Raw genomic sequence first — 26,301 nt, 5'->3', positions numbered from 1 at the left:
GAGATTTTTTAAAGAATAAGAAATAAAAAACATAAAATAGGAAATTAAGCAATAAAGCAACATCAAATAACTAGAAGCAATTTAAATAAAATAAAATAAAAAGAAAATAGTTCTAAATTCATACTTGTAGCAGCAAAATGACGTTTAATTTAAATTTAATTGTTAGTCATAAAGATTTTGATTAAAATTCCATAAATACATTTTAAATAATTTTTTTTAAAAAGTTTAGCACAACAACTAAATAAAAATGCATTTTTATGTCAATTATTCAAGATATTCAATATCTGTAAGAGCTTCTGCGTTGTCAACAAAGCCTTTGATTTCAAATTCTTCACGATTATAATCATAGCCACGTTTATTAATATCGTGAACTTCTGACACACTAAGCTCTTCGAGCTGACGATTTATCTCAATAGGTGTGGCAGTTTGCGCACGCGAATATGAGACGTATTCATCGTTATCAGAATCACATTGGATATTTTCTACATCAGTTCCCGTTGTTAGAGAGCCTCGAGGAGTTGGTTGAGGCGTTGCTGAGATTCTTCGTATCAAAGGGATACTTAAGTCATTATTTATATCACATTTTTTATTTCCCATTGATTCTCTTGACATTACAAAATTCTTTGCGTCAACAAATGTACTTAATGATTGAATAATATCTGGTATAGATGAGTTTTCGTCTTGAATGTCATCACCAAAAGATAAATATTCTATATCTGTTTTTGAATCACCATTTGAAAACTTTCTGGGTGAACATTCAATTGTTGCTCTTCTTTGTATAATGCTCTTATCTTTAAGTAACACATCATCTTCTTCAACATGCAAGTCTTCAACATCTGTATGAGCAGATCCTGCTCCATCATCGTACAATTTAGTATCAAGAAATGTTGATTTCAGTGCTTTATTACTGTTATGCTTAGTTTTTCCCCTACGTCTACGACAGTCAGAGTTCTTATCAGATTTTTTTAAGAAAATATCTTCAGTATCAGTTTTTGGTTCTGGTGTATGTGATGCTCTTAGACTAGAGTCTTTAACAATTGAGTGGTCAGAAGACTCAACAACACCACCATCGATATCAGGAAATTTAAAGTTTTCTTTATATTTAATTTCATTCTCCTCATCATCCTTTTCATCCCCACTTTCATCAGAAAAATCTTCCACATCGGTTAATCCTTTGTCAGCATCAAGATCATCAAAACCAAGTAAAATACTATCGGGTAATGGAGTTGTTTGCTTGTAAGGTTCACCACATTTACTTTCAACAAGGACAGTGAATTCCCGAACAGGTGATGGAAGATTAATATCAGGTGAATTTTCAACATCATTTGCTTCTTCACTTTCAGGATCATCAAAATCTTCAATGTCGGTTAATGCATCACTTTTAACGAGAGCAAGAGGCATTAATTTTTTTGATTTCAACTTATCATCTTCATCGTCATCAGAAGAAATCAAATTTTCAACATCGGTTAGAGCTTCATCTTGATTTTCGGGTAGTTTTAACATTGGTGACGTTGTTGTTTTTTTATGCTTCTTCTTTTTATTTCCATCATTACTTGTTGTAAAAGTAATATTTATTTCAGGATAACACTGTTCATTTTTATCAGGATCATCAATATCACTTCCTTCGAAAGCCATAATTTCAATATCTGGTGTATCTAATATCGGTGTACCTTTTTGTATACTCTGTTTTCTTTCATCGTCAGTAAAATAAATATTTTCTATATCTGATTTTGAATTTTCACCGTGGCTGTTTCTTTTTAAATGTTGCTTATTAGATTTGGATTTTGATAATTTTTCATTTTCATTTTCTGAATCTGACGAAGATAAACTTGCTTCTACAATTTTTGATACAAATTTGGAATCAATTTTTTTTCGATTCATTGAATCATGGACATCAACAACATTGGCGCCTTCTAACTCAATTGCTTTTTCATCATCGGAATAACTTTTTTCATTATCTATTTCATCACCAGAACCTTCAATATCTTCAATATCAGTAGTACCACCAACATCTATTGGATTAATTGTTAAATGAAATGCTGTTGGACTTGGTGTTTTTTGAATAGATTTCATTCCCTGCAATTTCGTTTTATTAATATTCCCTTGAATATTTGAATGTTCATCAACACATCCTTGATCGAGCATTTCTGTCAATGAAATTTCAGGGCCAAAATCATTTGTTTCTTCTGGAATATTTTCATTATCATCGGAGTCTTCAAAATCTTCAACATCAGTTATCGAGCCATTAGATCTACTTTTAACTTTCAAAACTGATATTAATGTTTTTTTCGTATCGCTATCACTTTCAAGATCTTCTATGTCCGTATGAGTTTCATTAATGTTGAATTTAAAAGATGAATCATCATTGTTGTCTTCAATTTCATCAATTGCAATGATTGGAACGTCTGTCATTCTTTCTACTTTTTTTTATTTTTTATCTGATTGGTTTCAAGAAACAGGTTGGGAATGAAACAAAAATTTTAACTAAAATATTATAAAAAAATATATGCAAGATATTTTAACGTTATTAATGACATTTTAAGTTTTCGCGTTTCAATGGCAAATCAATTTAAAAAATGGCTGAGCAACAAAGTGTAAAAAAACTAAAATAATATATTTTGTACTACATCAAAAACACATTTAATATACATCAATCGATCCAAAATGTATAGCTTTGGCATGTATTTTTGTGTATGTTTTGTTAAAATATAGATTTATTTTTTAGTTGTAAAAATTCATTCATTCACATCATATCATATCATTTCACATAAAATTTCACTATATTACATAAATGTGAAAATAAAGTTTACTCGTGATTTGATGTTGTGGAAGAATATAAAGAAAATTATTTTATAAGCTGGATATAATCGTTTGTGGCGTAATTTCCTAATTAACTGAACGAGTAAATCTTAATTGTGGATGTTATAAACAAAAAAATATCAGTGTAAAAGATGCACCTTCTGAATTTCACTATTTAATATCACTAAAAAGGAATTTGTTTTTAAAAATGTGTTTTTTATTTTGAAAAATTACCTTTCTCTTCATAAGAAAATTTGTGTTTTTGTCGCTGTGGTGAAACGGCCTGGAATTCAAGTATTGGTGAGATTGATTCAATATCAATATTAACAGTAGATGTTGAAATTATTACATCACTTTCATCCTTTTCTGATTTCATCGGTGTTATATCTACTTTTCGCGATTTTCCTTCTACTAAATCAAAAGGCATTTTCGTTTCCATTGGTGACTGAGGACTTGGTTTCGATTTTTTTTTCATTTCAGGATCCTGTTCAGATGTTGAAGATGGTAATGCAATAGAATCAGATAAACTGGAATCTGTTGTTTCAATGAAACTAGCATCTACATCACTAATATATTTTACTTTCGACGAATGAAATGATTCTGGCTGGCGATATATCACTTCTAGAGATTTTGGAGATTCTACTGTTCTTGTAAATACTTCACTTGTTATTACATTATTTCCATTTGATGAATTCGGTCTTTTAACATGACTTGGACTTGATGGCATTGAGGATGCGATTTCTCCATGTTCAAATGTAATACTATCCTTATTTGCATAATACATTGCAGATTGACTCCGTAAAGTTATATCTGCCTGTGTAATTGTTGTTGTAGTTACCGCCATTGGTTTTGTGGTTTTTGATATTGCTCGACTTTTTTTTGTGCGACTAGATGTTATTATTGGAGTTTTGGTAGAGGTGCTTAAATTTTCAATCTTTTGAACTTTGTCAAATGATTCTTGAGAATCACTTTTTGGAACTCTTTCAGTCTTTTTCTTTTTTCTGCTAATCACAGTCATTTTATCACTTTCTTTTGTTCCTGTTACAGATATTTTTTGTACTTGTTTTGAGGATTTTGTTATCGAGGCAGATTTGTATTGTTGTGATTTTTCCACAACATATTTTTCAGTATGACTCATAGTATCATCCTTTTTTGAAATGATTTGTCGTTGTTGCTGTGGGATTTTGGTTATCTTTTGCTTTTCCTTTTTTATTGGTATTAAACTTGAATTTTTCTTGTCCTTCAGGGATTTTGTCATTGCAACAATTGATGCAGATTTTTCAGAAGATGATTTATCAGATTCAGATTGTACAACTGCTGGAGGAAGTTTTTGTTTAACTGCATCCGATTTTTTAACAAAAAATTGTTCTTTCGATTTGTTTTCAGTCATTTTAGCTGATTTTCTTGTTTGTGATTGGATACTGATTTTAGCATCTACTTCGAAGTCTTTTCTAAATTCAACTGTATCAGAGTGCTTTTCTTTTTTCTCTGTACAGTCAATGGATGAACTCCTTTTCTCAACTGATCTCGATTCACTATCATTTCTAGAGCGCGAAGTTCGTTGAGCAATGTGTGTAATTTTTCCAATCTTTCGATCACGTGAAACAGTCGATTGCATATATCCATAAACTCGTGAAGAAGTTTTAGTTACAGAAGTTGAACTTGTGGATATTTCGACATCGTCTTGTTGTTTCGATACTATATTAGTCTTTCGAGATGATGATTTTGTAACAGATATTCCTTTCAAAGAACTCTCTGTTTTGCTTATTGAAGATGAAGAAATTGCTTTTAATTCAGCGTTGTTGTATTTTTTCTCATTTGTCTTTTTATATGAAATCAAGGACTTTGGTTGTTGACTCAAATCAATATCGGTACATCTAAATTTCTTTTTTCCACTTAGTATATTATTATCTGATGCTTCAAAAGGAATTTTCTCTTCTAAATGTTTTTCCATTATTCGTTTTTCAAGATGTATGCTTTCTATGATTGAATCTGCTATAGAAACACTCTCTGTGTATTCGGTAACATCACTTTGAGGTGAACTAGTGTGCTCTACTCTTGAATCAGATGTCAATTGCTTGAAGTTTTTATTCAATTCCTGAGTTTTACTTAAACTACTACTGCTTCTGGTAATACTCTCAGTAGTATGCTCTTCTTTTTCACTATCATATGGTAAATTTCCAACATGCTCTTCAAATTTACATTCACTTGAAACGTCAGAAGCAGCATTGTCAGAGAATGATATTGATCGCTCATATTGTGTTTCCTGAGCACATGATACATTCGAATCCGGAGAAAAATCACTTTGAAGAAGCTCAGATTTTGATGATGTACGAATACAACTTTTATCAACTAATGTTTTAAGATTTTTTGATGCATCTCTTAATTCTATAAACTTAAGAGTATCTTTAGCTTGAGTTAACAGTTTCGATGTTGAAACCTGTTGTAAATAATCGTCTTCAGAAGTAGTAGTGTCTGTGCGAGAATCACTAATATAAGTGTCACTGACATATGTTAAAGAAGAAACAGTAGTTGTAGAAATTTCGTCATCCAAAGCATATTCAGCAAGTTCAGATTTAATAGATAATTTCCTGTGCGCTTTGTCTTCTAAATTATGTGGTTGAGCCAATAATTTCGAGACACTTTGGCAATTCAAATCAGATATTTCTGAATCTAAAGTTTTTTGTTCAGATAAGAAACTTTGATCAGGAATTTTAAAATCAACAGAAGTCTCAGATTTCTCCTCCTTAATGTCCTCAGCACTCATTGAGGAAAAATCATTGCCAATGAGCATCTCTTCAGAAATTATATTCATACCTTCACTTGACAAATATTGCTTATCAGGTTTAATAATTATAGTCTTATCAAAACTAATTTTCGGTTCAATAGCCTTGACACTAGCTACTAGTTCCTCTTCATCTGGACATTTAATATCCTTAACTTTTACTACATCGAAAACCACTGTATGTTGTTCAACAATTTCTTGAGTAACGATTGAAGTGGTAGTTTTACTTGTTTCTTCAGACGACTTGGAAACAATATCCTTTTCATCATCTGGAGATTCTACTAATTTTTGAGGTTCATCTTTTGCAATGGTTGTTGGATCATGCTTCTCTTCTGAAATATCTGTTGGTTTAGTAACTTCTTCAGATATAACTGGTTTTTCTTCTTTCGGAATCTCTTTTTGTTCAGGTGTTTTCACTGAGGGTTCTTCAACAATTTTTTTGATGTCAACAGATTTGTCAGAAATTATTGGTTTCTCTTCATCTGGACTTTCAATATCGTCTTCTTTTGTTTCAGGTTTCTTATCTTTCACTTCATCGAAAACTACTGTATGATGTTCAACAATCTTATGAGTAACGATTGAAGTGGTAGTTTTACTTGTTTCTTCAGACGACTTGGAAACAATATCCTTTTCATCATCTGGAGATTCTACTAATTTTTGAGGTTCATCTTTTGCAATGGTTGTTGGATCATGCTTCTCGTCTGAAATATCTGTTGGTTTAGTAACTTCTTCAGATATAACTGGTTTTTCTTCTTTCGGAATCTCTTTTTGTTCAGGTGTTTTCACTGAGGGTTCTTCAACAATTTTTTTGGTGTCAACAGATTTGTCAGAAATTATTGGTTTCTCTTCATCTGGACTTTCAATATCGTCTTCTTTTGTTTCAGGTTTCTTATCTTTCACTTCATCGAAAACTACTGTATGATGTTCAACAATCTTATGAGTAACGATTGAAGTGGTAGTTTTACTTGTTTCTTCAGACGACTTGGAAACAATATCCTTTTCATCATCTGGAGATTCTACTAATTTTTGAGGTTCATCTTTTGCAATGGTTGTTGGATCATGCTTCTCGTCTGAAATATCTGTTGGTTTAGTAACTTCTTCAGATATAACTGGTTTTTCTTCTTTCGGAATCTCTTTTTGTTCAGGTGTTTTCACTGAGGGTTCTTCAACAATTTTTTTGGTGTCAACAGATTTGTCAGAAATTATTGGTTTCTCTTCATCTGGACTTTCAATATCGTCTTCTTTTGTTTCAGGTTTCTTATCTTTCACTTCATCGAAAACTACTGTATGATGTTCAACAATCTTATGAGTAACGATTGAAGTGGTAGTTTTACTTGTTTCTTCAGACGACTTGGAAACAATATCCTTTTCATCATCTGGAGATTCTACTAATTTTTGAGGTTCATCTTTTGCAATGGTTGTTGGATCATGCTTCTCGTCTGAAATATCTGTTGGTTTAGTAACTTCTTCAGATATAACTGGTTTTTCTTCTTTCGGAATCTCTTTTTGTTCAGGTGTTTTCACTGAGGGTTCTTCAACAATTTTTTTGGTGTCAACAGATTTGTCAGAAATTATTGGTTTCTCTTCATCTGGACTTTCAATATCGTCTTCTTTTGTTTCAGGTTTCTTATCTTTCACTTCATCGAAAACTACTGTATGATGTTCAACAATCTTATGAGTAACGATTGAAGTGGTAGTTTTACTTGTTTCTTCAGACGACTTGGAAACAATATCCTTTTCATCATCTGGAGATTCTACTAATTTTTGAGGTTCATCTTTTGCAATGGTTGTTGGATCATGCTTCTCGTCTGAAATATCTGTTGGTTTAGTAACTTCTTCAGATATAACTGGTTTTTCTTCTTTCGGAATCTCTTTTTGTTCAGGTGTTTTCACTGAGGGTTCTTCAACAATTTTTTTGATGTCAACAGATTTGTCAGAAATTATTGGTTTCTCTTCATCTGGACTTTCAATATCGTCTTCTTTTGTTTCAGGTTTCTTATCTTTCACTTCATCGAAAACTACTGTATGATGTTCAACAATCTTATGAGTAACGATTGAAGTGGTAGTTTTACTTGTTTCTTCAGACGACTTGGAAACAATATCCTTTTCATCATCTGGAGATTCTACTAATTTTTGAGGTTCATCTTTTGCAATGGTTGTTGGATCATGCTTCTCGTCTGAAATATCTGTTGGTTTAGTAACTTCTTCAGATATAACTGGTTTTTCTTCTTTCGGAATCTCTTTTTGTTCAGGTGTTTTCACTGAGGGTTCTTCAACAATTTTTTTGATGTCAACAGATTTGTCAGAAATTATTGGTTTCTCTTCATCTGGACTTTCAATATCGTCTTCTTTTGTTTCAGGTTTCTTATCTTTCACTTCATCGAAAACTACTGTATGATGTTCAACAATCTTATGAGTAACGATTGAAGTGGTAGTTTTACTTGTTTCTTCAGACGACTTGGAAACAATATCCTTTTCATCATCTGGAGATTCTACTAATTTTTGAGGTTCATCTTTTGCAATGGTTGTTGGATCATGCTTCTCGTCTGAAATATCTGTTGGTTTAGTAACTTCTTCAGATATAACTGGTTTTTCTTCTTTCGGAATCTCTTTTTGTTCAGGTGTTTTCACTGAGGGTTCTTCAACAATTTTTTTGATGTCAACAGATTTGTCAGAAATTATTGGTTTCTCTTCATCTGGACTTTCAATATCGTCTTCTTTTGTTTCAGGTTTCTTATCTTTCACTTCATCGAAAACTACTGTATGATGTTCAACAATCTTATGAGTAACGATTGAAGTGGTAGTTTTACTTGTTTCTTCAGACGACTTGGAAACAATATCCTTTTCATCATCTGGAGATTCTACTAATTTTTGAGGTTCATCTTTTGCAATGGTTGTTGGATCATGCTTCTCGTCTGAAATATCTGTTGGTTTAGTAACTTCTTCAGATATAACTGGTTTTTCTTCTTTCGGAATCTCTTTTTGTTCAGGTGTTTTCACTGAGGGTTCTTCAACAATTTTTTTGATGTCAACAGATTTGTCAGAAATTATTGGTTTCTCTTCATCTGGACTTTCAATATCGTCTTCTTTTGTTTCAGGTTTCTTATCTTTCACTTCATCGAAAACTACTGTATGATGTTCAACAATCTTATGAGTAACGATTGAAGTGGTAGTTTTACTTGTTTCTTCAGACGACTTGGAAACAATATCCTTTTCATCATCTGGAGATTCTACTAATTTTTGAGGTTCATCTTTTGCAATGGTTGTTGGATCATGCTTCTCGTCTGAAATATCTGTTGGTTTAGTAACTTCTTCAGATATAACTGGTTTTTCTTCTTTCGGAATCTCTTTTTGTTCAGGTGTTTTCACTGAGGGTTCTTCAACAATTTTTTTGATGTCAACAGATTTGTCAGAAATTATTGGTTTCTCTTCATCTGGACTTTCAATATCGTCTTCTTTTGTTTCAGGTTTCTTATCTTTCACTTCATCGAAAACTACTGTATGATGTTCAACAATCTTATGAGTAACGATTGAAGTGGTAGTTTTACTTGTTTCTTCAGACGACTTGGAAACAATATCCTTTTCATCATCTGGAGATTCTACTAATTTTTGAGGTTCATCTTTTGCAATGGTTGTTGGATCATGCTTCTCGTCTGAAATATCTGTTGGTTTAGTAACTTCTTCAGATATAACTGGTTTTTCTTCTTTCGGAATCTCTTTTTGTTCAGGTGTTTTCACTGAGGGTTCTTCAACAATTTTTTTGATGTCAACAGATTTGTCAGAAATTATTGGTTTCTCTTCATCTGGACTTTCAATATCGTCTTCTTTTGTTTCAGGTTTCTTATCTTTCACTTCATCGAAAACTACTGTATGATGTTCAACAATCTTATGAGTAACGATTGAAGTGGTAGTTTTACTTGTTTCTTCAGACGACTTGGAAACAATATCCTTTTCATCATCTGGAGATTCTACTAATTTTTGAGGTTCATCTTTTGCAATGGTTGTTGGATCATGCTTCTCGTCTGAAATATCTGTTGGTTTAGTAACTTCTTCAGATATAACTGGTTTTTCTTCTTTCGGAATCTCTTTTTGTTCAGGTGTTTTCACTGAGGGTTCTTCAACAATTTTTTTGATGTCAACAGATTTGTCAGAAATTATTGGTTTCTCTTCATCTGGACTTTCAATATCGTCTTCTTTTGTTTCAGGTTTCTTATCTTTCACTTCATCGAAAACTACTGTATGATGTTCAACAATCTTATGAGTAACGATTGAAGTGGTAGTTTTACTTGTTTCTTCAGACGACTTGGAAACAATATCCTTTTCATCATCTGGAGATTCTACTAATTTTTGAGGTTCATCTTTTGCAATGGTTGTTGGATCATGCTTCTCGTCTGAAATATCTGTTGGTTTAGTAACTTCTTCAGATATAACTGGTTTTTCTTCTTTCGGAATCTCTTTTTGTTCAGGTGTTTTCACTGAGGGTTCTTCAACAATTTTTTTGATGTCAACAGATTTGTCAGAAATTATTGGTTTCTCTTCATCTGGACTTTCAATATCGTCTTCTTTTGTTTCAGGTTTCTTATCTTTCACTTCATCGAAAACTACTGTATGATGTTCAACAATCTTATGAGTAACGATTGAAGTGGTAGTTTTACTTGTTTCTTCAGACGACTTGGAAACAATATCCTTTTCATCATCTGGAGATTCTACTAATTTTTGAGGTTCATCTTTTGCAATGGTTGTTGGATCATGCTTCTCGTCTGAAATATCTGTTGGTTTAGTAACTTCTTCAGATATAACTGGTTTTTCTTCTTTCGGAATCTCTTTTTGTTCAGGTGTTTTCACTGAGGGTTCTTCAACAATTTTTTTGATGTCAACAGATTTGTCAGAAATTATTGGTTTCTCTTCATCTGGACTTTCAATATCGTCTTCTTTTGTTTCAGGTTTCTTATCTTTCACTTCATCGAAAACTACTGTATGATGTTCAACAATCTTATGAGTAACGATTGAAGTGGTAGTTTTACTTGTTTCTTCAGACGACTTGGAAACAATATCCTTTTCATCATCTGGAGATTCTACTAATTTTTGAGGTTCATCTTTTGCAATGGTTGTTGGATCATGCTTCTCGTCTGAAATATCTGTTGGTTTAGTAACTTCTTCAGATATAACTGGTTTTTCTTCTTTCGGAATCTCTTTTTGTTCAGGTGTTTTCACTGAGGGTTCTTCAACAATTTTTTTGATGTCAACAGATTTGTCAGAAATTATTGGTTTCTCTTCATCTGGACTTTCAATATCGTCTTCTTTTGTTTCAGGTTTCTTATCTTTCACTTCATCGAAAACTACTGTATGATGTTCAACAATCTTATGAGTAACGATTGAAGTGGTAGTTTTACTTGTTTCTTCAGACGACTTGGAAACAATATCCTTTTCATCATCTGGAGATTCTACTAATTTTTGAGGTTCATCTTTTGCAATGGTTGTTGGATCATGCTTCTCGTCTGAAATATCTGTTGGTTTAGTAACTTCTTCAGATATAACTGGTTTTCTTCTTTCGGAATCTCTTTTTGTTCAGGTGTTTTCACTGAGGGTTCTTCAACAATTTTTTTGATGTCAACAGATTTGTCAGAAATTATTGGTTTCTCTTCATCTGGACTTTCAATATCGTCTTCTTTTGTTTCAGGTTTCTTATCTTTCACTTCATCGAAAACTACTGTATGATGTTCAACAATCTTATGAGTAACGATTGAAGTGGTAGTTTTACTTGTTTCTTCAGACGACTTGGAAACAATATCCTTTTCATCATCTGGAGATTCTACTAATTTTTGAGGTTCATCTTTTGCAATGGTTGTTGGATCATGCTTCTCGTCTGAAATATCTGTTGGTTTAGTAACTTCTTCAGATATAACTGGTTTTTCTTCTTTCGGAATCTCTTTTTGTTCAGGTGTTTTCACTGAGGGTTCTTCAACAATTTTTTTGATGTCAACAGATTTGTCAGAAATTATTGGTTTCTCTTCATCTGGACTTTCAATATCGTCTTCTTTTGTTTCAGGTTTCTTATCTTTCACTTCATCGAAAACTACTGTATGATGTTCAACAATCTTATGAGTAACGATTGAAGTGGTAGTTTTACTTGTTTCTTCAGACGACTTGGAAACAATATCCTTTTCATCATCTGGAGATTCTACTAATTTTTGAGGTTCATCTTTTGCAATGGTTGTTGGATCATGCTTCTCGTCTGAAATATCTGTTGGTTTAGTAACTTCTTCAGATATAACTGGTTTTTCTTCTTTCGGAATCTCTTTTTGTTCAGGTGTTTTCACTGAGGGTTCTTCAACAATTTTTTTGATGTCAACAGATTTGTCAGAAATTATTGGTTTCTCTTCATCTGGACTTTCAATATCGTCTTCTTTTGTTTCAGGTTTCTTATCTTTCACTTCATCGAAAACTACTGTATGATGTTCAACAATCTTATGAGTAACGATTGAAGTGGTAGTTTTACTTGTTTCTTCAGACGACTTGGAAACAATATCCTTTTCATCATCTGGAGATTCTACTAATTTTTGAGGTTCATCTTTTGCAATGGTTGTTGGATCATGCTTCTCGTCTGAAATATCTGTTGGTTTAGTAACTTCTTCAGATATAACTGGTTTTTCTTCTTTCGGAATCTCTTTTTGTTCAGGTGTTTTCACTGAGGGTTCTTCAACAATTTTTTTGATGTCAACAGATTTGTCAGAAATTATTGGTTTCTCTTCATCTGGACTTTCAATATCGTCTTCTTTTGTTTCAGGTTTCTTATCTTTCACTTCATCGAAAACTACTGTATGATGTTCAACAATCTTATGAGTAACGATTGAAGTGGTAGTTTTACTTGTTTCTTCAGACGACTTGGAAACAATATCCTTTTCATCATCTGGAGATTCTACTAATTTTTGAGGTTCATCTTTTGCAATGGTTGTTGGATCATGCTTCTCGTCTGAAATATCTGTTGGTTTAGTAACTTCTTCAGATATAACTGGTTTTTCTTCTTTCGGAATCTCTTTTTGTTCAGGTGTTTTCACTGAGGGTTCTTCAACAATTTTTTTGATGTCAACAGATTTGTCAGAAATTATTGGTTTCTCTTCATCTGGACTTTCAATATCGTCTTCTTTTGTTTCAGGTTTCTTATCTTTCACTTCATCGAAAACTACTGTATGATGTTCAACAATCTTATGAGTAACGATTGAAGTGGTAGTTTTACTTGTTTCTTCAGACGACTTGGAAACAATATCCTTTTCATCATCTGGAGATTCTACTAATTTTTGAGGTTCATCTTTTGCAATGGTTGTTGGATCATGCTTCTCGTCTGAAATATCTGTTGGTTTAGTAACTTCTTCAGATATAACTGGTTTTTCTTCTTTCGGAATCTCTTTTTGTTCAGGTGTTTTCACTGAGGGTTCTTCAACAATTTTTTTGATGTCAACAGATTTGTCAGAAATTATTGGTTTCTCTTCATCTGGACTTTCAATATCGTCTTCTTTTGTTTCAGGTTTCTTATCTTTCACTTCATCGAAAACTACTGTATGATGTTCAACAATCTTATGAGTAACGATTGAAGTGGTAGTTTTACTTGTTTCTTCAGACGACTTGGAAACAATATCCTTTTCATCATCTGGAGATTCTACTAATTTTTGAGGTTCATCTTTTGCAATGGTTGTTGGATCATGCTTCTCGTCTGAAATATCTGTTGGTTTAGTAACTTCTTCAGATATAACTGGTTTTTCTTCTTTCGGAATCTCTTTTTGTTCAGGTGTTTTCACTGAGGGTTCTTCAACAATTTTTTTGATGTCAACAGATTTGTCAGAAATTATTGGTTTCTCTTCATCTGGACTTTCAATATCGTCTTCTTTTGTTTCAGGTTTCTTATCTTTCACTTCATCGAAAACTACTGTATGATGTTCAACAATCTTATGAGTAACGATTGAAGTGGTAGTTTTACTTGTTTCTTCAGACGACTTGGAAACAATATCCTTTTCATCATCTGGAGATTCTACTAATTTTTGAGGTTCATCTTTTGCAATGGTTGTTGGATCATGCTTCTCGTCTGAAATATCTGTTGGTTTAGTAACTTCTTCAGATATAACTGGTTTTTCTTCTTTCGGAATCTCTTTTTGTTCAGGTGTTTTCACTGAGGGTTCTTCAACAATTTTTTTGATGTCAACAGATTTGTCAGAAATTATTGGTTTCTCTTCATCTGGACTTTCAATATCGTCTTCTTTTGTTTCAGGTTTCTTATCTTTCACTTCATCGAAAACTACTGTATGATGTTCAACAATCTTATGAGTAACGATTGAAGTGGTAGTTTTACTTGTTTCTTCAGACGACTTGGAAACAATATCCTTTTCATCATCTGGAGATTCTACTAATTTTTGAGGTTCATCTTTTGCAATGGTTGTTGGATCATGCTTCTCGTCTGAAATATCTGTTGGTTTAGTAACTTCTTCAGATATAACTGGTTTTTCTTCTTTCGGAATCTCTTTTTGTTCAGGTGTTTTCACTGAGGGTTCTTCAACAATTTTTTTGATGTCAACAGATTTGTCAGAAATTATTGGTTTCTCTTCATCTGGACTTTCAATATCGTCTTCTTTTGTTTCAGGTTTCTTATCTTTCACTTCATCGAAAACTACTGTATGATGTTCAACAATCTTATGAGTAACGATTGAAGTGGTAGTTTTACTTGTTTCTTCAGACGACTTGGAAACAATATCCTTTTCATCATCTGGAGATTCTACTAATTTTTGAGGTTCATCTTTTGCAATGGTTGTTGGATCATGCTTCTCGTCTGAAATATCTGTTGGTTTAGTAACTTCTTCAGATATAACTGGTTTTTCTTCTTTCGGAATCTCTTTTTGTTCAGGTGTTTTCACTGAGGGTTCTTCAACAATTTTTTTGATGTCAACAGATTTGTCAGAAATTATTGGTTTCTCTTCATCTGGACTTTCAATATCGTCTTCTTTTGTTTCAGGTTTCTTATCTTTCACTTCATCGAAAACTACTGTATGATGTTCAACAATCTTATGAGTAACGATTGAAGTGGTAGTTTTACTTGTTTCTTCAGACGACTTGGAAACAATATCCTTTTCATCATCTGGAGATTCTACTAATTTTTGAGGTTCATCTTTTGCAATGGTTGTTGGATCATGCTTCTCGTCTGAAATATCTGTTGGTTTAGTAACTTCTTCAGATATAACTGGTTTTTCTTCTTTCGGAATCTCTTTTTGTTCAGGTGTTTTCACTGAGGGTTCTTCAACAATTTTTTTGATGTCAACAGATTTGTCAGAAATTATTGGTTTCTCTTCATCTGGACTTTCAATATCGTCTTCTTTTGTTTCAGGTTTCTTATCTTTCACTTCATCGAAAACTACTGTATGATGTTCAACAATCTTATGAGTAACGATTGAAGTGGTAGTTTTACTTGTTTCTTCAGACGACTTGGAAACAATATCCTTCTCATCATCTGGAGATTCTACTAATTTTTGAGGTTCATCTTTTGCAATGGTTGTTGGATCATGCTTCTCGTCTGAAATATCTGTTGGTTTAGTAACTTCTTCAGATATAACTGGTTTTTCTTCTTTCGGAATCTCTTTTTGTTCAGGTGTTTTCACTGAGGGTTCTTCAACAATTTTTTTGATGTCAACAGATTTGTCAGAAATTATTGGTTTCTCTTCATCTGGACTTTCAATATCGTCTTCTTTTGTTTCAGGTTTCTTATCTTTCACTTCATCGAAAACTACTGTATGATGTTCAACAATCTTATGAGTAACGATTGAAGTGGTAGTTTTACTTGTTTCTTCAGACGACTTGGAAACAATATCCTTTTCATCATCTGGAGATTCTACTAATTTTTGAGGTTCATCTTTTGCAATGGTTGTTGGATCATGCTTCTCGTCTGAAATATCTGTTGGTTTAGTAACTTCTTCAGATATAACTGGTTTTTCTTCTTTCGGAATCTCTTTTTGTTCAGGTGTTTTCACTGAGGGTTCTTCAACAATTTTTTTGATGTCAACAGATTTGTCAGAAATTATTGGTTTCTCTTCATCTGGACTTTCAATATCGTCTTCTTTTGTTTCAGGTTTCTTATCTTTCACTTCATCGAAAACTACTGTATGATGTTCAACAATCTTATGAGTAACGATTGAAGTGGTAGTTTTACTTGTTTCTTCAGACGACTTGGAAACAATGTCCTTCTCATCATCTGGAGATTCTACTAATTTTTGAGGTTCATCTTTTGCAATGGTTGTTGGATCATGCTTCTCGTCTGAAATATCTGTTGGTTTAGTAACTTCTTCAGATATAACTGGTTTTTCTTCTTTCGGAATCTCTTTTTGTTCAGGTGTTTTCACTGAGGGTTCTTCAACAATTTTTTTGATGTCAACAGATTTGTCAGAAATTATTGGTTTCTCTTCATCTGGACTTTCAATATCGTCTTCTTTTGTTTCAGGTTTCTTATCTTTCACTTCATCGAAAACTACTGTATGATGTTCAACAATCTTATGAGTAACGATTGAAGTGGTAGTTTTACTTGTTTCTTCAGACGACTTGGAAACAATATCCTTTTCATCATCTGGAGATTCTACTAATTTTTGAGGTTCATCTTTTGCAATGGTTGTTGGATCATGCTTCTCGTCTGAAATATCTGTTGGTTTAGTAACTTCTTCAGATATAACTGGTTTTTCTTCTTTCGGAATCTCTTTTTGTTCAGGTGTTTTCACTGAGGGTTCTTCAACAATTTTTTTGATGTCAACAGATTTGTCAGAAATTATTGGTTTCTCTTCATCTGGACTTTCAATATCGTCTTCTTTTGTTTCAGGTTTCTTATCTTTCACTTCATCGAAAACTACTGTATGATGTTCAACAATCTTATGAGTAACGATTGAAGTGGTAGTTTTACTTGTTTCTTCAGACGACTTGGAAACAATGTCCTTCTCATCATCTGGAGATTCTACTAATTTTTGAGGTTCATCTTTTGCAATGGTTGTTGGATCATGCTTCTCGTCTGAAATATCTGTTGGTTTAGTAACTTCTTCAGATATAACTGGTTTTTCTTCTTTCGGAATCTCTTTTTGTTCAGGTGTTTTCACTGAGGGTTCTTCAACAATTTTTTTGATGTCAACAGATTTGTCAGAAATTATTGGTTTCTCTTCATCTGGACTTTCAATATCGTCTTCTTTTGTTTCAGGTTTCTTATCTTTCACTTCATCGAAAACTACTGTATGATGTTCAACAATCTTATGAGTAACGATTGAAGTGGTAGTTTTACTTGTTTCTTCAGACGACTTGGAAACAATGTCCTTCTCATCATCTGGAGATTCTACTAATTTTTGAGGTTCATCTTTTGCAATGGTTGTTGGATCATGCTTCTCGTCTGAAATATCTGTTGGTTTAGTAACTTCTTCAGATATAACTGGTTTTTCTTCTTTCGGAATCTCTTTTTGTTCAGGTGTTTTCACTGAGGGTTCTTCAACAATTTTTTTGATGTCAACAGATTTGTCAGAAATTATTGGTTTCTCTTCATCTGGACTTTCAATATCGTCTTCTTTTGTTTCAGGTTTCTTATCTTTCACTTCATCGAAAACTACTGTATGATGTTCAACAATCTTATGAGTAACGATTGAAGTGGTAGTTTTACTTGTTTCTTCAGACGACTTGGAAACAATATCCTTTTCATCATCTGGAGATTCTACTAATTTTTGAGGTTCATCTTTTGCAATGGTTGTTGGATCATGCTTCTCGTCTGAAATATCTGTTGGTTTAGTAACTTCTTCAGATATAACTGGTTTTTCTTCTTTCGGAATCTCTTTTTGTTCAGGTGTTTTCACTGAGGGTTCTTCAACAATTTTTTTGATGTCAACAGATTTGTCAGAAATTATTGGTTTCTCTTCATCTGGACTTTCAATATCGTCTTCTTTTGTTTCAGGTTTCTTATCTTTCACTTCATCGAAAACTACTGTATGATGTTCAACAATCTTATGAGTAACGATTGAAGTGGTAGTTTTACTTGTTTCTTCAGACGACTTGGAAACAATGTCCTTCTCATCATCTGGAGATTCTACTAATTTTTGAGGTTCATCTTTTCAATTTTTGAGGTTCATGCAATGGTTGTTGGATCATGCTTCTCGTCTGAAATATCTGTTGGTTTAGTAACTTCTTCAGATATAACTGGTTTTTCTTCTTTCGGAATCTCTTTTTGTTCAGGTGTTTTCACTGAGGGTTCTTCAACAATTTTTTTGATGTCAACAGATTTGTCAGAAATTATTGGTTTCTCTTCATCTGGACTTTCAATATCGTCTTCTTTTGTTTCAGGTTTCTTATCTTTCACTTCATCGAAAACTACTGTATGATGTTCAACAATCTTATGAGTAACGATTGAAGTGGTAGTTTTACTTGTTTCTTCAGACGACTTGGAAACAATGTCCTTCTCATCATCTGGAGATTCTACTAATTTTTGAGGTTCATCTTTTGCAATGGTTGTTGGATCATGCTTCTCGTCTGAAATATCTGTTGGTTTAGTAACTTCTTCAGATATAACTGGTTTTTCTTCTTTCGGAATCTCTTTTTGTTCAGGTGTTTTCACTGAGGGTTCTTCAACAATTTTTTTGATGTCAACAGATTTGTCAGAAATTATTGGTTTCTCTTCATCTGGACTTTCAATATCGTCTTCTTTTGTTTCAGGTTTCTTATCTTTCACTTCATCGAAAACTACTGTATGATGTTCAACAATCTTATGAGTAACGATTGAAGTGGTAGTTTTACTTGTTTCTTCAGACGACTTGGAAACAATGTCCTTCTCATCATCTGGAGATTCTACTAATTTTTGAGGTTCATCTTTTGCAATGGTTGTTGGATCATGCTTCTCGTCTGAAATATCTGTTGGTTTAGTAACTTCTTCAGATATAACTGGTTTTTCTTCTTTCGGAATCTCTTTTTGTTCAGGTGTTTTCACTGAGGGTTCTTCAACAATTTTTTTGGTGTCAACAGATTTGTCAGAAATTATTGGTTTCTCTTCATCTGGACTTTCAATATCGTCTTCTTTTGTTTCAGGTTTCTTATCTTTCACTTCATCGAAAACTACTGTATGATGTTCAACAATCTTATGAGTAACGATTGAAGTGGTAGTTTTACTTGTTTCTTCAGACGACTTGGAAACAATGTCCTTTTCATCATCTGGAGATTCTACTAATTTTTGAGGTTCATCTTTTGCAATGGTTGTTGGATCATGCTTCTCGTCTGAAATATCTGTTGGTTTAGTAACTTCTTCAGATATAACTGGTTTTTCTTCTTTCGGAATCTCTTTTTGTTCAGGTGTTTTCACTGAGGGTTCTTCAACAATTTTTTTGATGTCAACAGATTTGTCAGAAATTATTGGTTTCTCTTCATCTGGACTTTCAATATCGTCTTCTTTTGTTTCAGGTTTCTTATCTTTCACTTCATCGAAAACTACTGTATGATGTTCAACAATCTTATGAGTAACGATTGAAGTGGTAGTTTTACTTGTTTCTTCAGACGACTTGGAAACAATGTCCTTCTCATCATCTGGAGATTCTACTAATTTTTGAGGTTCATCTTTTGCAATGGTTGTTGGATCATGCTTCTCGTCTGAAATATCTGTTGGTTTAGTAACTTCTTCAGATATAACTGGTTTTTCTTCTTTCGGAATCTCTTTTTGTTCAGGTGTTTTCACTGAGGGTTCTTCAACAATTTTTTTGGTGTCAACAGATTTGTCAGAAATTATTGGTTTCTCTTCATCTGGACTTTCAATATCGTCTTCTTTTGTTTCAGGTTTCTTATCTTTCACTTCATCGAAAACTACTGTATGATGTTCAACAATCTTATGAGTAACGATTGAAGTGGTAGTTTTACTTGTTTCTTCAGACGACTTGGAAACAATGTCCTTCTCATCATCTGGAGATTCTACTAATTTTTGAGGTTCATCTTTTGCAATGGTTGTTGGATCATGCTTCTCGTCTGAAATATCTGTTGGTTTAGTAACTTCTTCAGATATAACTGGTTTTTCTTCTTTCGGAATTCTTTTTGTTCAGGTGTTTTCAATCTCTTTTTGTTCAGGTGTTTTCACTGAGGGTTCTTCAACAATTTTTTTGGTGTCAACAGATTTGTCAGAAATTATTGGTTTCTCTTCATCTGGACTTTCAATATCGTCTTCTTTTGTTTCAGGTTTCTTATCTTTCACTTCATCGAAAACTACTGTATGATGTTCAACAATCTTATGAGTAACGATTGAAGTGGTAGTTTTACTTGTTTCTTCAGACGACTTGGAAACAATGTCCTTCTCATCATCTGGAGATTCTACTAATTTTTGAGGTTCATCTTTTGCAATGGTTGTTGGATCATGCTTCTCGTCTGAAATATCTGTTGGTTTAGTAACTTCTTCAGATATAACTGGTTTTTCTTCTTTCGGAATCTCTTTTTGTTCAGGTGTTTTCACTGAGGGTTCTTCAACAATTTTTTTGATGTCAACAGATTTGTCAGAAATTATTGGTTTCTCTTCATCTGGACTTTCAATATCGTCTTCTTTTGTTTCAGGTTTCTTATCTTTCACTTCATCGAAAACTACTGTATGATGTTCAACAATCTTATGAGTAACGATTGAAGTGGTAGTTTTACTTGTTTCTTCAGACGACTTGGAAACAATGTCCTTCTCATCATCTGGAGATTCTACTAATTTTTGAGGTTCATCTTTTGCAATGGTTGTTGGATCATGCTTCTCGTCTGAAATATCTGTTGGTTTAGTAACTTCTTCAGATATAACTGGTTTTTCTTCTTTCGGAATCTCTTTTTGTTCAGGTGTTTTCACTGAGGGTTCTTCAACAATTTTTTTGGTGTCAACAGATTTGTCAGAAATTATTGGTTTCTCTTCATCTGGACTTTCAATATCGTCTTCTTTTGTTTCAGGTTTCTTATCTTTCACTTCATCGAAAACTACTGTATGATGTTCAACAATCTTATGAGTAACGATTGAAGTGGTAGTTTTACTTGTTTCTTCAGACGACTTGGAAACAATGTCCTTCTCATCATCTGGAGATTCTACTAATTTTTGAGGTTCATCTTTTGCAATGGTTGTTGGATCATGCTTCTCGTCTGAAATATCTGTTGGTTTAGTAACTTCTTCAGATATAACTGGTTTTTCTTCTTTCGGAATCTCTTTTTGTTCAGGTGTTTTCACTGAGGGTTCTTCAACAATTTTTTTGGTGTCAACAGATTTGTCAGAAATTATTGGTTTCTCTTCATCTGGACTTTCAATATCGTCTTCTTTTGTTTCAGGTTTCTTATCTTTCACTTCATCGAAAACTACTGTATGATGTTCAACAATCTTATGAGTAACGATTGAAGTGGTAGTTTTACTTGTTTCTTCAGACGACTTGGAAACAATGTCCTTCTCATCATCTGGAGATTCTACTAATTTATGAGGTTCATCTTTTGCAATGGTTGTTGGATCATGCTTCTCGTCTGAAATATCTGTTGGTTTAGTAACTTCTTCAGATATAACTGGTTTTTCTTCTTTCGGAATCTCTTTTTGTTCAGGTGTTTTCACTGAGGGTTCTTCAACAATTTTTTTGGTGTCAACAGATTTGTCAGAAATTATTGGTTTCTCTTCATCTGGACTTTCAATATCGTCTTCTTTTGTTTCAGGTTTCTTATCTTTCACTTCATCGAAAACTACTGTATGATGTTCAACAATCTTATGAGTAACGATTGAAGTGGTAGTTTTACTTGTTTCTTCAGACGACTTGGAAACAATGTCCTTCTCATCATCTGGAGATTCTACTAATTTTTGAGGTTCATCTTTTGCAATGGTTGTTGGATCATGCTTCTCGTCTGAAATATCTGTTGGTTTAGTAACTTCAGCAGATATAACTGGTTTTTCTTCTTTCGGAATCTCTTTTTGTTCAGGTGTTTTCACTGAGGGTTCTTCAACAATTTTTTTGGTGTCAACAGATTTGTCAGAAATTATTGGTTTCTCTTCATCTGGACTTTCAATATCGTCTTCTTTTGTTTCAGGTTTCTTATCTTTCACTTCATCGAAAACTACTGTATGATGTTCAACAATCTTATGAGTAACGATTGAAGTGGTAGTTTTACTTGTTTCTTCAGACGACTTGGAAACAATATCCTTTTCATCATCTGGAGATTCTACTAATTTTTGAGGTTCATCTTTTGCAATGGTTGTTGGATCATGCTTCTCGTCTGAAATATCTGTTGGTTTAGTAACTTCAGCAGATATAACTGGTTTTTCTTCTTTCGGAATCTCTTTTTGTTCAGGTGTTTTCACTGAGGGTTCTTCAACAATTTTTTTGATGTCAACAGATTTGTCAGAAATTATTGGTTTCTCTTCATCTGGACTTTCAATATCGTCTTCTTTTGTTTCAGGTTTCTTATCTTTCACTTCATCGAAAACTACTGTATGATGTTCAACAATCTTATGAGTAACGATTGAAGTGGTAGTTTTACTTGTTTCTTCAGACGACTTGGAAACAATATCCTTTTCATCATCTGGAGATTGTACTAATTTTTGAGGTTCATATTTTGCAATGGTTGATGGATCATGCTTCTCGTCTGAAATATCTGTTGGTTTAGTAACTTCAGCAGATATAACTGGTTTTTCTTCTTTCGGAATCTCTTTTTGTTCAGGTGTTTTCACTGAGGGTTCTTTATCAATTTTTTTGATGTCAACAGATTTGTCAGAAATTATTGGTTTCTCTTCATCTGGACTTTCAATATAGTCTTCTTTTGTTTCAGGTTTCTTATCTTTCACTTCATCGAAAACTACTGTATGATGTTCAACAATCTTATGAGTAACGATTGAAGTGGTAGTTTTACTTGTTTCTTCAGACGACTTGGAAACAATATCCCTTTCATCATCTGGAGATTCTACTAATTTTTGAGGTTCATCTTTTGCAATGGTTGTTGGATCATGCTTCTCGTCTGAAATATCTGTTGGTTTAGTAACTTCTTCAGATATAACTGGTTTTTCTTCTTTCGGAATCTCTTTTTGTTCAGGTGTTTTCACTGAGGGTTCTTCAACAATTTTTTTGGTGTCAACTGTCAACAGATTTGTCAGAAATTATTGGTTTCTCTTCATCTGGACTTTCAATATCGTCTTCTTTTGTTTCAGGTTTCTTATCTTTCACTTCATCGACAACTACTGTATGATGTTCAACAATCTTATGAGTAACGATTGAAGTGGTAGTTTTACTTGTTTCTTCAGACGACTTGGAAACAATATCCTTTTCATCATCTGGAGATTCTACTAATTTTTGAGGTTCATCTTTTGCAATGGTTGTTGGATCATGCTTCTCGTCTGAAATATCTGTTGGTTTAGTAACTTCTTCAGATATAACTGGTTTTTCTTCTTTCTGAATCTCTTTTTGTTCAGGTGTTTTCACTGAGGGTTCTTCAACAATTATTTTGGCGTCAACAGATTTGTCAGAAATTATTTTTTTTTCTTCATCATTTGCGTATTTTTCTTCTTTTTTTGTTACAATTTTTTTATTTTCATTAAATGTCTCGTTTTCTTTTTCTTTTTTTTCTTTTTTTATTTCTGATTGTTTTGATGAGAATTTTGTTACTGTTTGTGTAATTTGTGTTAATTGCACATCTGTAATGAAGTTTTCTTTTTTGTTCTCTGGAGAAATGTCTACTCTTGGTATTACTTCGATCATATCTTCTTTTTCTTTTATTTCGAATTCTAAAATTTTATTTTCTTTTTGTGTTTCTGTTATATGAGTGTGCTTTATAATTTTCGATGATACAATTGTTGAAGTGGTTTTTATTAGTTCTTTAACAGTATCGTTAATAACTTCTTCCTCATTCGAAAGTCTTTTTTCAATAATGTTTACTTTTTCCGCAACAGTTTTTTCTATTCTCGCAGAATCTGTTGGTGATAAAATATCTTCTGCTTTCTCTAATATTACTTTACCTTCTTCATGCACTGACTTTGTTTTAATGATTTCATCATTGGTTGAAGAATCTATTTTCGTTTCTTTGATTTTGCTTTCAATAGCTGCTATTGTTTCCGAAACTTTTGCTGTTGCATTTTCTTCAATTTTATCGTCATTATCAGTCAAATCGTAGACGTGCTTTTTGGTAATTTGCTTTTCACATACTGGTTCATTAATTTCTTCTAAATTTTCGCAATCAATAAAATAAGGATCTGCTTTGAAAACTTCAATTGCACTGCGCTTTGTAATTTTCTTCGTAATTGGTTTCACATCTTTTTCTTGTAATATTTGAGATTCAATCTCAATAATTAATTGTTCTGGATTTGGTTTTTCATCTTTGCTAACTTCTCGTTTAATAACTGAAGTTGAAATTGGTTGGGGAATTTTTGAACCTTCAACTGAAATTTGTTTTTCTATTTTCTGAATGACCTCATATACTGGAGGTATCGGTTCTGAATGTATTACTGTTTCTGATTCAGAATTTGGAGGTGAAAACGTACTGATCTCTTGCAAGCGTTTGTTTTCTGTTTTTTTGTCTAAATATTGCTCAATTTTTGGTGGTTCTTCAAAATCTACTTTTCTTTTTGTGCCTAATGTTTTTGAATTCTGTTCTTCAATAATTTTAACTTTAGCTTTTACTTCTCCTGTTCCACGACGAGTAATTAAAAATTCTTCATCAGAAATTTCAGGCATTTCACTTACAGACATGATTACATTTTCATCAAGGGGACTAGATGAGGCATCCTTTGTTTCAATTTTATCTGTTATTGTAGCTGCTTCAGAAGTATCGACTTTTTCAGATACTTCATCAAATTCAACAGGACTTGTTGCTGTGTTAGTGAAATGTGTTTCTTCTTCAGATGCCATCTGAAAAGCTTGGTTTATCATATCAATGTCATCAGCTTGAATAGGACTCAAGCCAGCATCAGTTAGTTCAGTTTCTTCATTTTCAACATCCAAAGTATCTAAAGTGACTTTTTTAATACCTTTATCCGACTCAAATCCATGACTTGTTGTTTCCGTAAAACCTCTTGTCAATGATATTCCAGTATCAGTTACATAATGTGAATGTGAAGCAGGTGATTCGGTAGCAGGAGAGTCTGCATTTGAATCGAAGCTTCCATACATATGTATACTTTTTTTTGTAGCAAATGCAACGCTGTCTTCACGTTTGCGATCAGCGCGATTAAAATCACCTTCCTCATTTTTTTCATCTTCAATAATTGTATAGCGTTTATATTTTCTTGGAGTTTCCTTTGCTGGTTCTTTTTCTTGTGTAGTAGTCACGCTTATGCTTGATTCAGAACTAATTTTTATGTCTACATCTTGAACGCCATAAACAGTCAAATGACTTTCAGTTATGGCTGATGTATCACACGTTTTAATTTCTTTTCGGCCAATTAATAGCTTCACTTTTGGTGATGATTTATAAGATGAATCAGATTCAACAAAATCTGAATCTGTCAATGGGGACTCATCGATTTTAGGAATTCGCGTTTTATCTTGTGTAGATTTTTGGAGCGTTTCTAAACGTAAATTAATGTCCTTTTTCGATGTAGCTATAGTTTTTGTGATTTCTGTAAATGTTTGATTTTGTGATTGCTGTGTTCGAACAGAAGCCTTTGATGCTTTAGTTTTAGCAGGCATATCACCATCATTATCATCTTCGGCATCGTCAAAATCCTCAGCAGTAGCCAAATATTTATTATCAACTGATTTAATGAACGTTTTTTTAGCAGCATTATCTGTTTTTATTAAAAAAGTTAATGCAGATTTAAAAGTGTTTATAATTGTTTGAATTTTCCAAATATATTTAGTGATTAGTATTTATCCATTGTTTCATACGTTTTCCGCAATATCCAAGCATAAAGACCGACATCAGCATCATCATCGACGACAAATCGTATTATTTTGGATAATGATATGTTTTTCGTGCGACGTGCCGCATGCAGATATTATTGATATTGTTTATTATTTTTGACAAAATGTTCGAGATTTACGATATATTTGAGGAGAGATTAAGATTTTGCAGCGTGTAATAATCATGGGTAAATAATTGCATAAATTAGATTTTTGAATTGAAACATTTCAGAATTAATAATCAATGAAAAAATCGACTGCAATATTATACTGAAATTTATATTCAAATATTTGTGTTAAAATAATGTTGAAAAAACAAACGATTTTTGTTGTAAAATTTTTAAAGAGAAATATGCGTGAATGCTTTTAGATTCTAAAAATATTAATTTAAAAAAATTTACTGAATAATTTTTTATATCTCTTTTATTAATTAATATTAGAAACTAATGCAGTTTGGACATTTTTTCAGAGATTATTACGTCCGATTTTTTTACACTATAAATTATTAGATAAGATGAGTTCTTATTGTAGATTACATACTACACGAAGTGGTATTTGAAATAAATTATTAGCTGAAACTAGCTTTGAATTATTTTATACTAATAATATATGATGTCGTGGTTCATAATTGCCGAAAGAATACGAATGAATTGTATTTGAAAAACTTTTTCCATAAAATTTGAGTGAGTTTATATTTTAAAATGTGTATGTTTCATGAAAATGTATTCACTACTAAACAGTAAAGTGCAATACCGATTTGTGTGAACTTAAGCGTAAAATTTAGCGTTAATAAGGGCCATACTTAAAGTCATTGCGAGTAGCATATAGCTCAGAATTTTTTTTTAATTATATCGTTATATATAT

The 26,301-nt window shown here is 32.7% G+C and overlaps 3 protein-coding genes across 9 annotated transcripts in view; all 3 read right to left on the bottom strand.

Annotated features, from left to right (window-relative positions):
• Positions 1–26,301, bottom strand: part of LOC139093404 (ankyrin-2-like) — a 66,849-nt gene that overhangs the window by 10,622 nt on the left and 29,926 nt on the right. The window lies entirely within an intron of this gene.
• On the bottom strand, positions 101–25,444 carry LOC139093516 (titin-like). Its single transcript, XM_070644255.1, has 7 exons — positions 25,423–25,444; positions 22,725–25,322; positions 19,766–22,678; positions 17,715–19,633; positions 11,076–17,586; positions 5,617–11,031; positions 101–2,423 (listed from the first exon to the last, which is right to left on the bottom strand). The coding sequence occupies exons 1-7, from the start codon at positions 25,442–25,444 to the stop codon at positions 265–267; spliced, it is 21,537 nt and encodes a 7,178-aa protein (XP_070500356.1). The 3' UTR covers positions 101–264.
• Positions 2,413–5,800, bottom strand: LOC139093408 (uncharacterized). 2 transcript variants are annotated; one of them, XM_070644128.1, is made up of 3 exons: positions 3,149–5,799; positions 3,034–3,082; positions 2,413–2,438 (listed from the first exon to the last, which is right to left on the bottom strand). In XM_070644128.1, the coding sequence occupies exons 1-3, from the start codon at positions 5,612–5,614 to the stop codon at positions 2,428–2,430; spliced, it is 2,526 nt and encodes an 841-aa protein (XP_070500229.1). In that variant the 5' UTR covers positions 5,615–5,799; the 3' UTR covers positions 2,413–2,427. The 2 variants fall into 2 exon arrangements, with proteins under 2 accessions (XP_070500229.1, XP_070500228.1); XM_070644127.1 differs by having other exon boundaries at positions 3,034–5,800.

The sequence above is a fragment of the Chironomus tepperi genome, unplaced genomic scaffold, assembly GCF_022539635.2.
Source record: "Chironomus tepperi strain 1889 unplaced genomic scaffold, CSIRO-AGI_Ctep_v1 contig_335, whole genome shotgun sequence".
NCBI classification, from domain to species: domain Eukaryota; kingdom Metazoa; phylum Arthropoda; class Insecta; order Diptera; family Chironomidae; genus Chironomus; species Chironomus tepperi.
The sequence above is the reverse complement of the archived record's forward strand: the minus strand, read 5'-3'. Positions and strand labels throughout refer to the sequence as shown.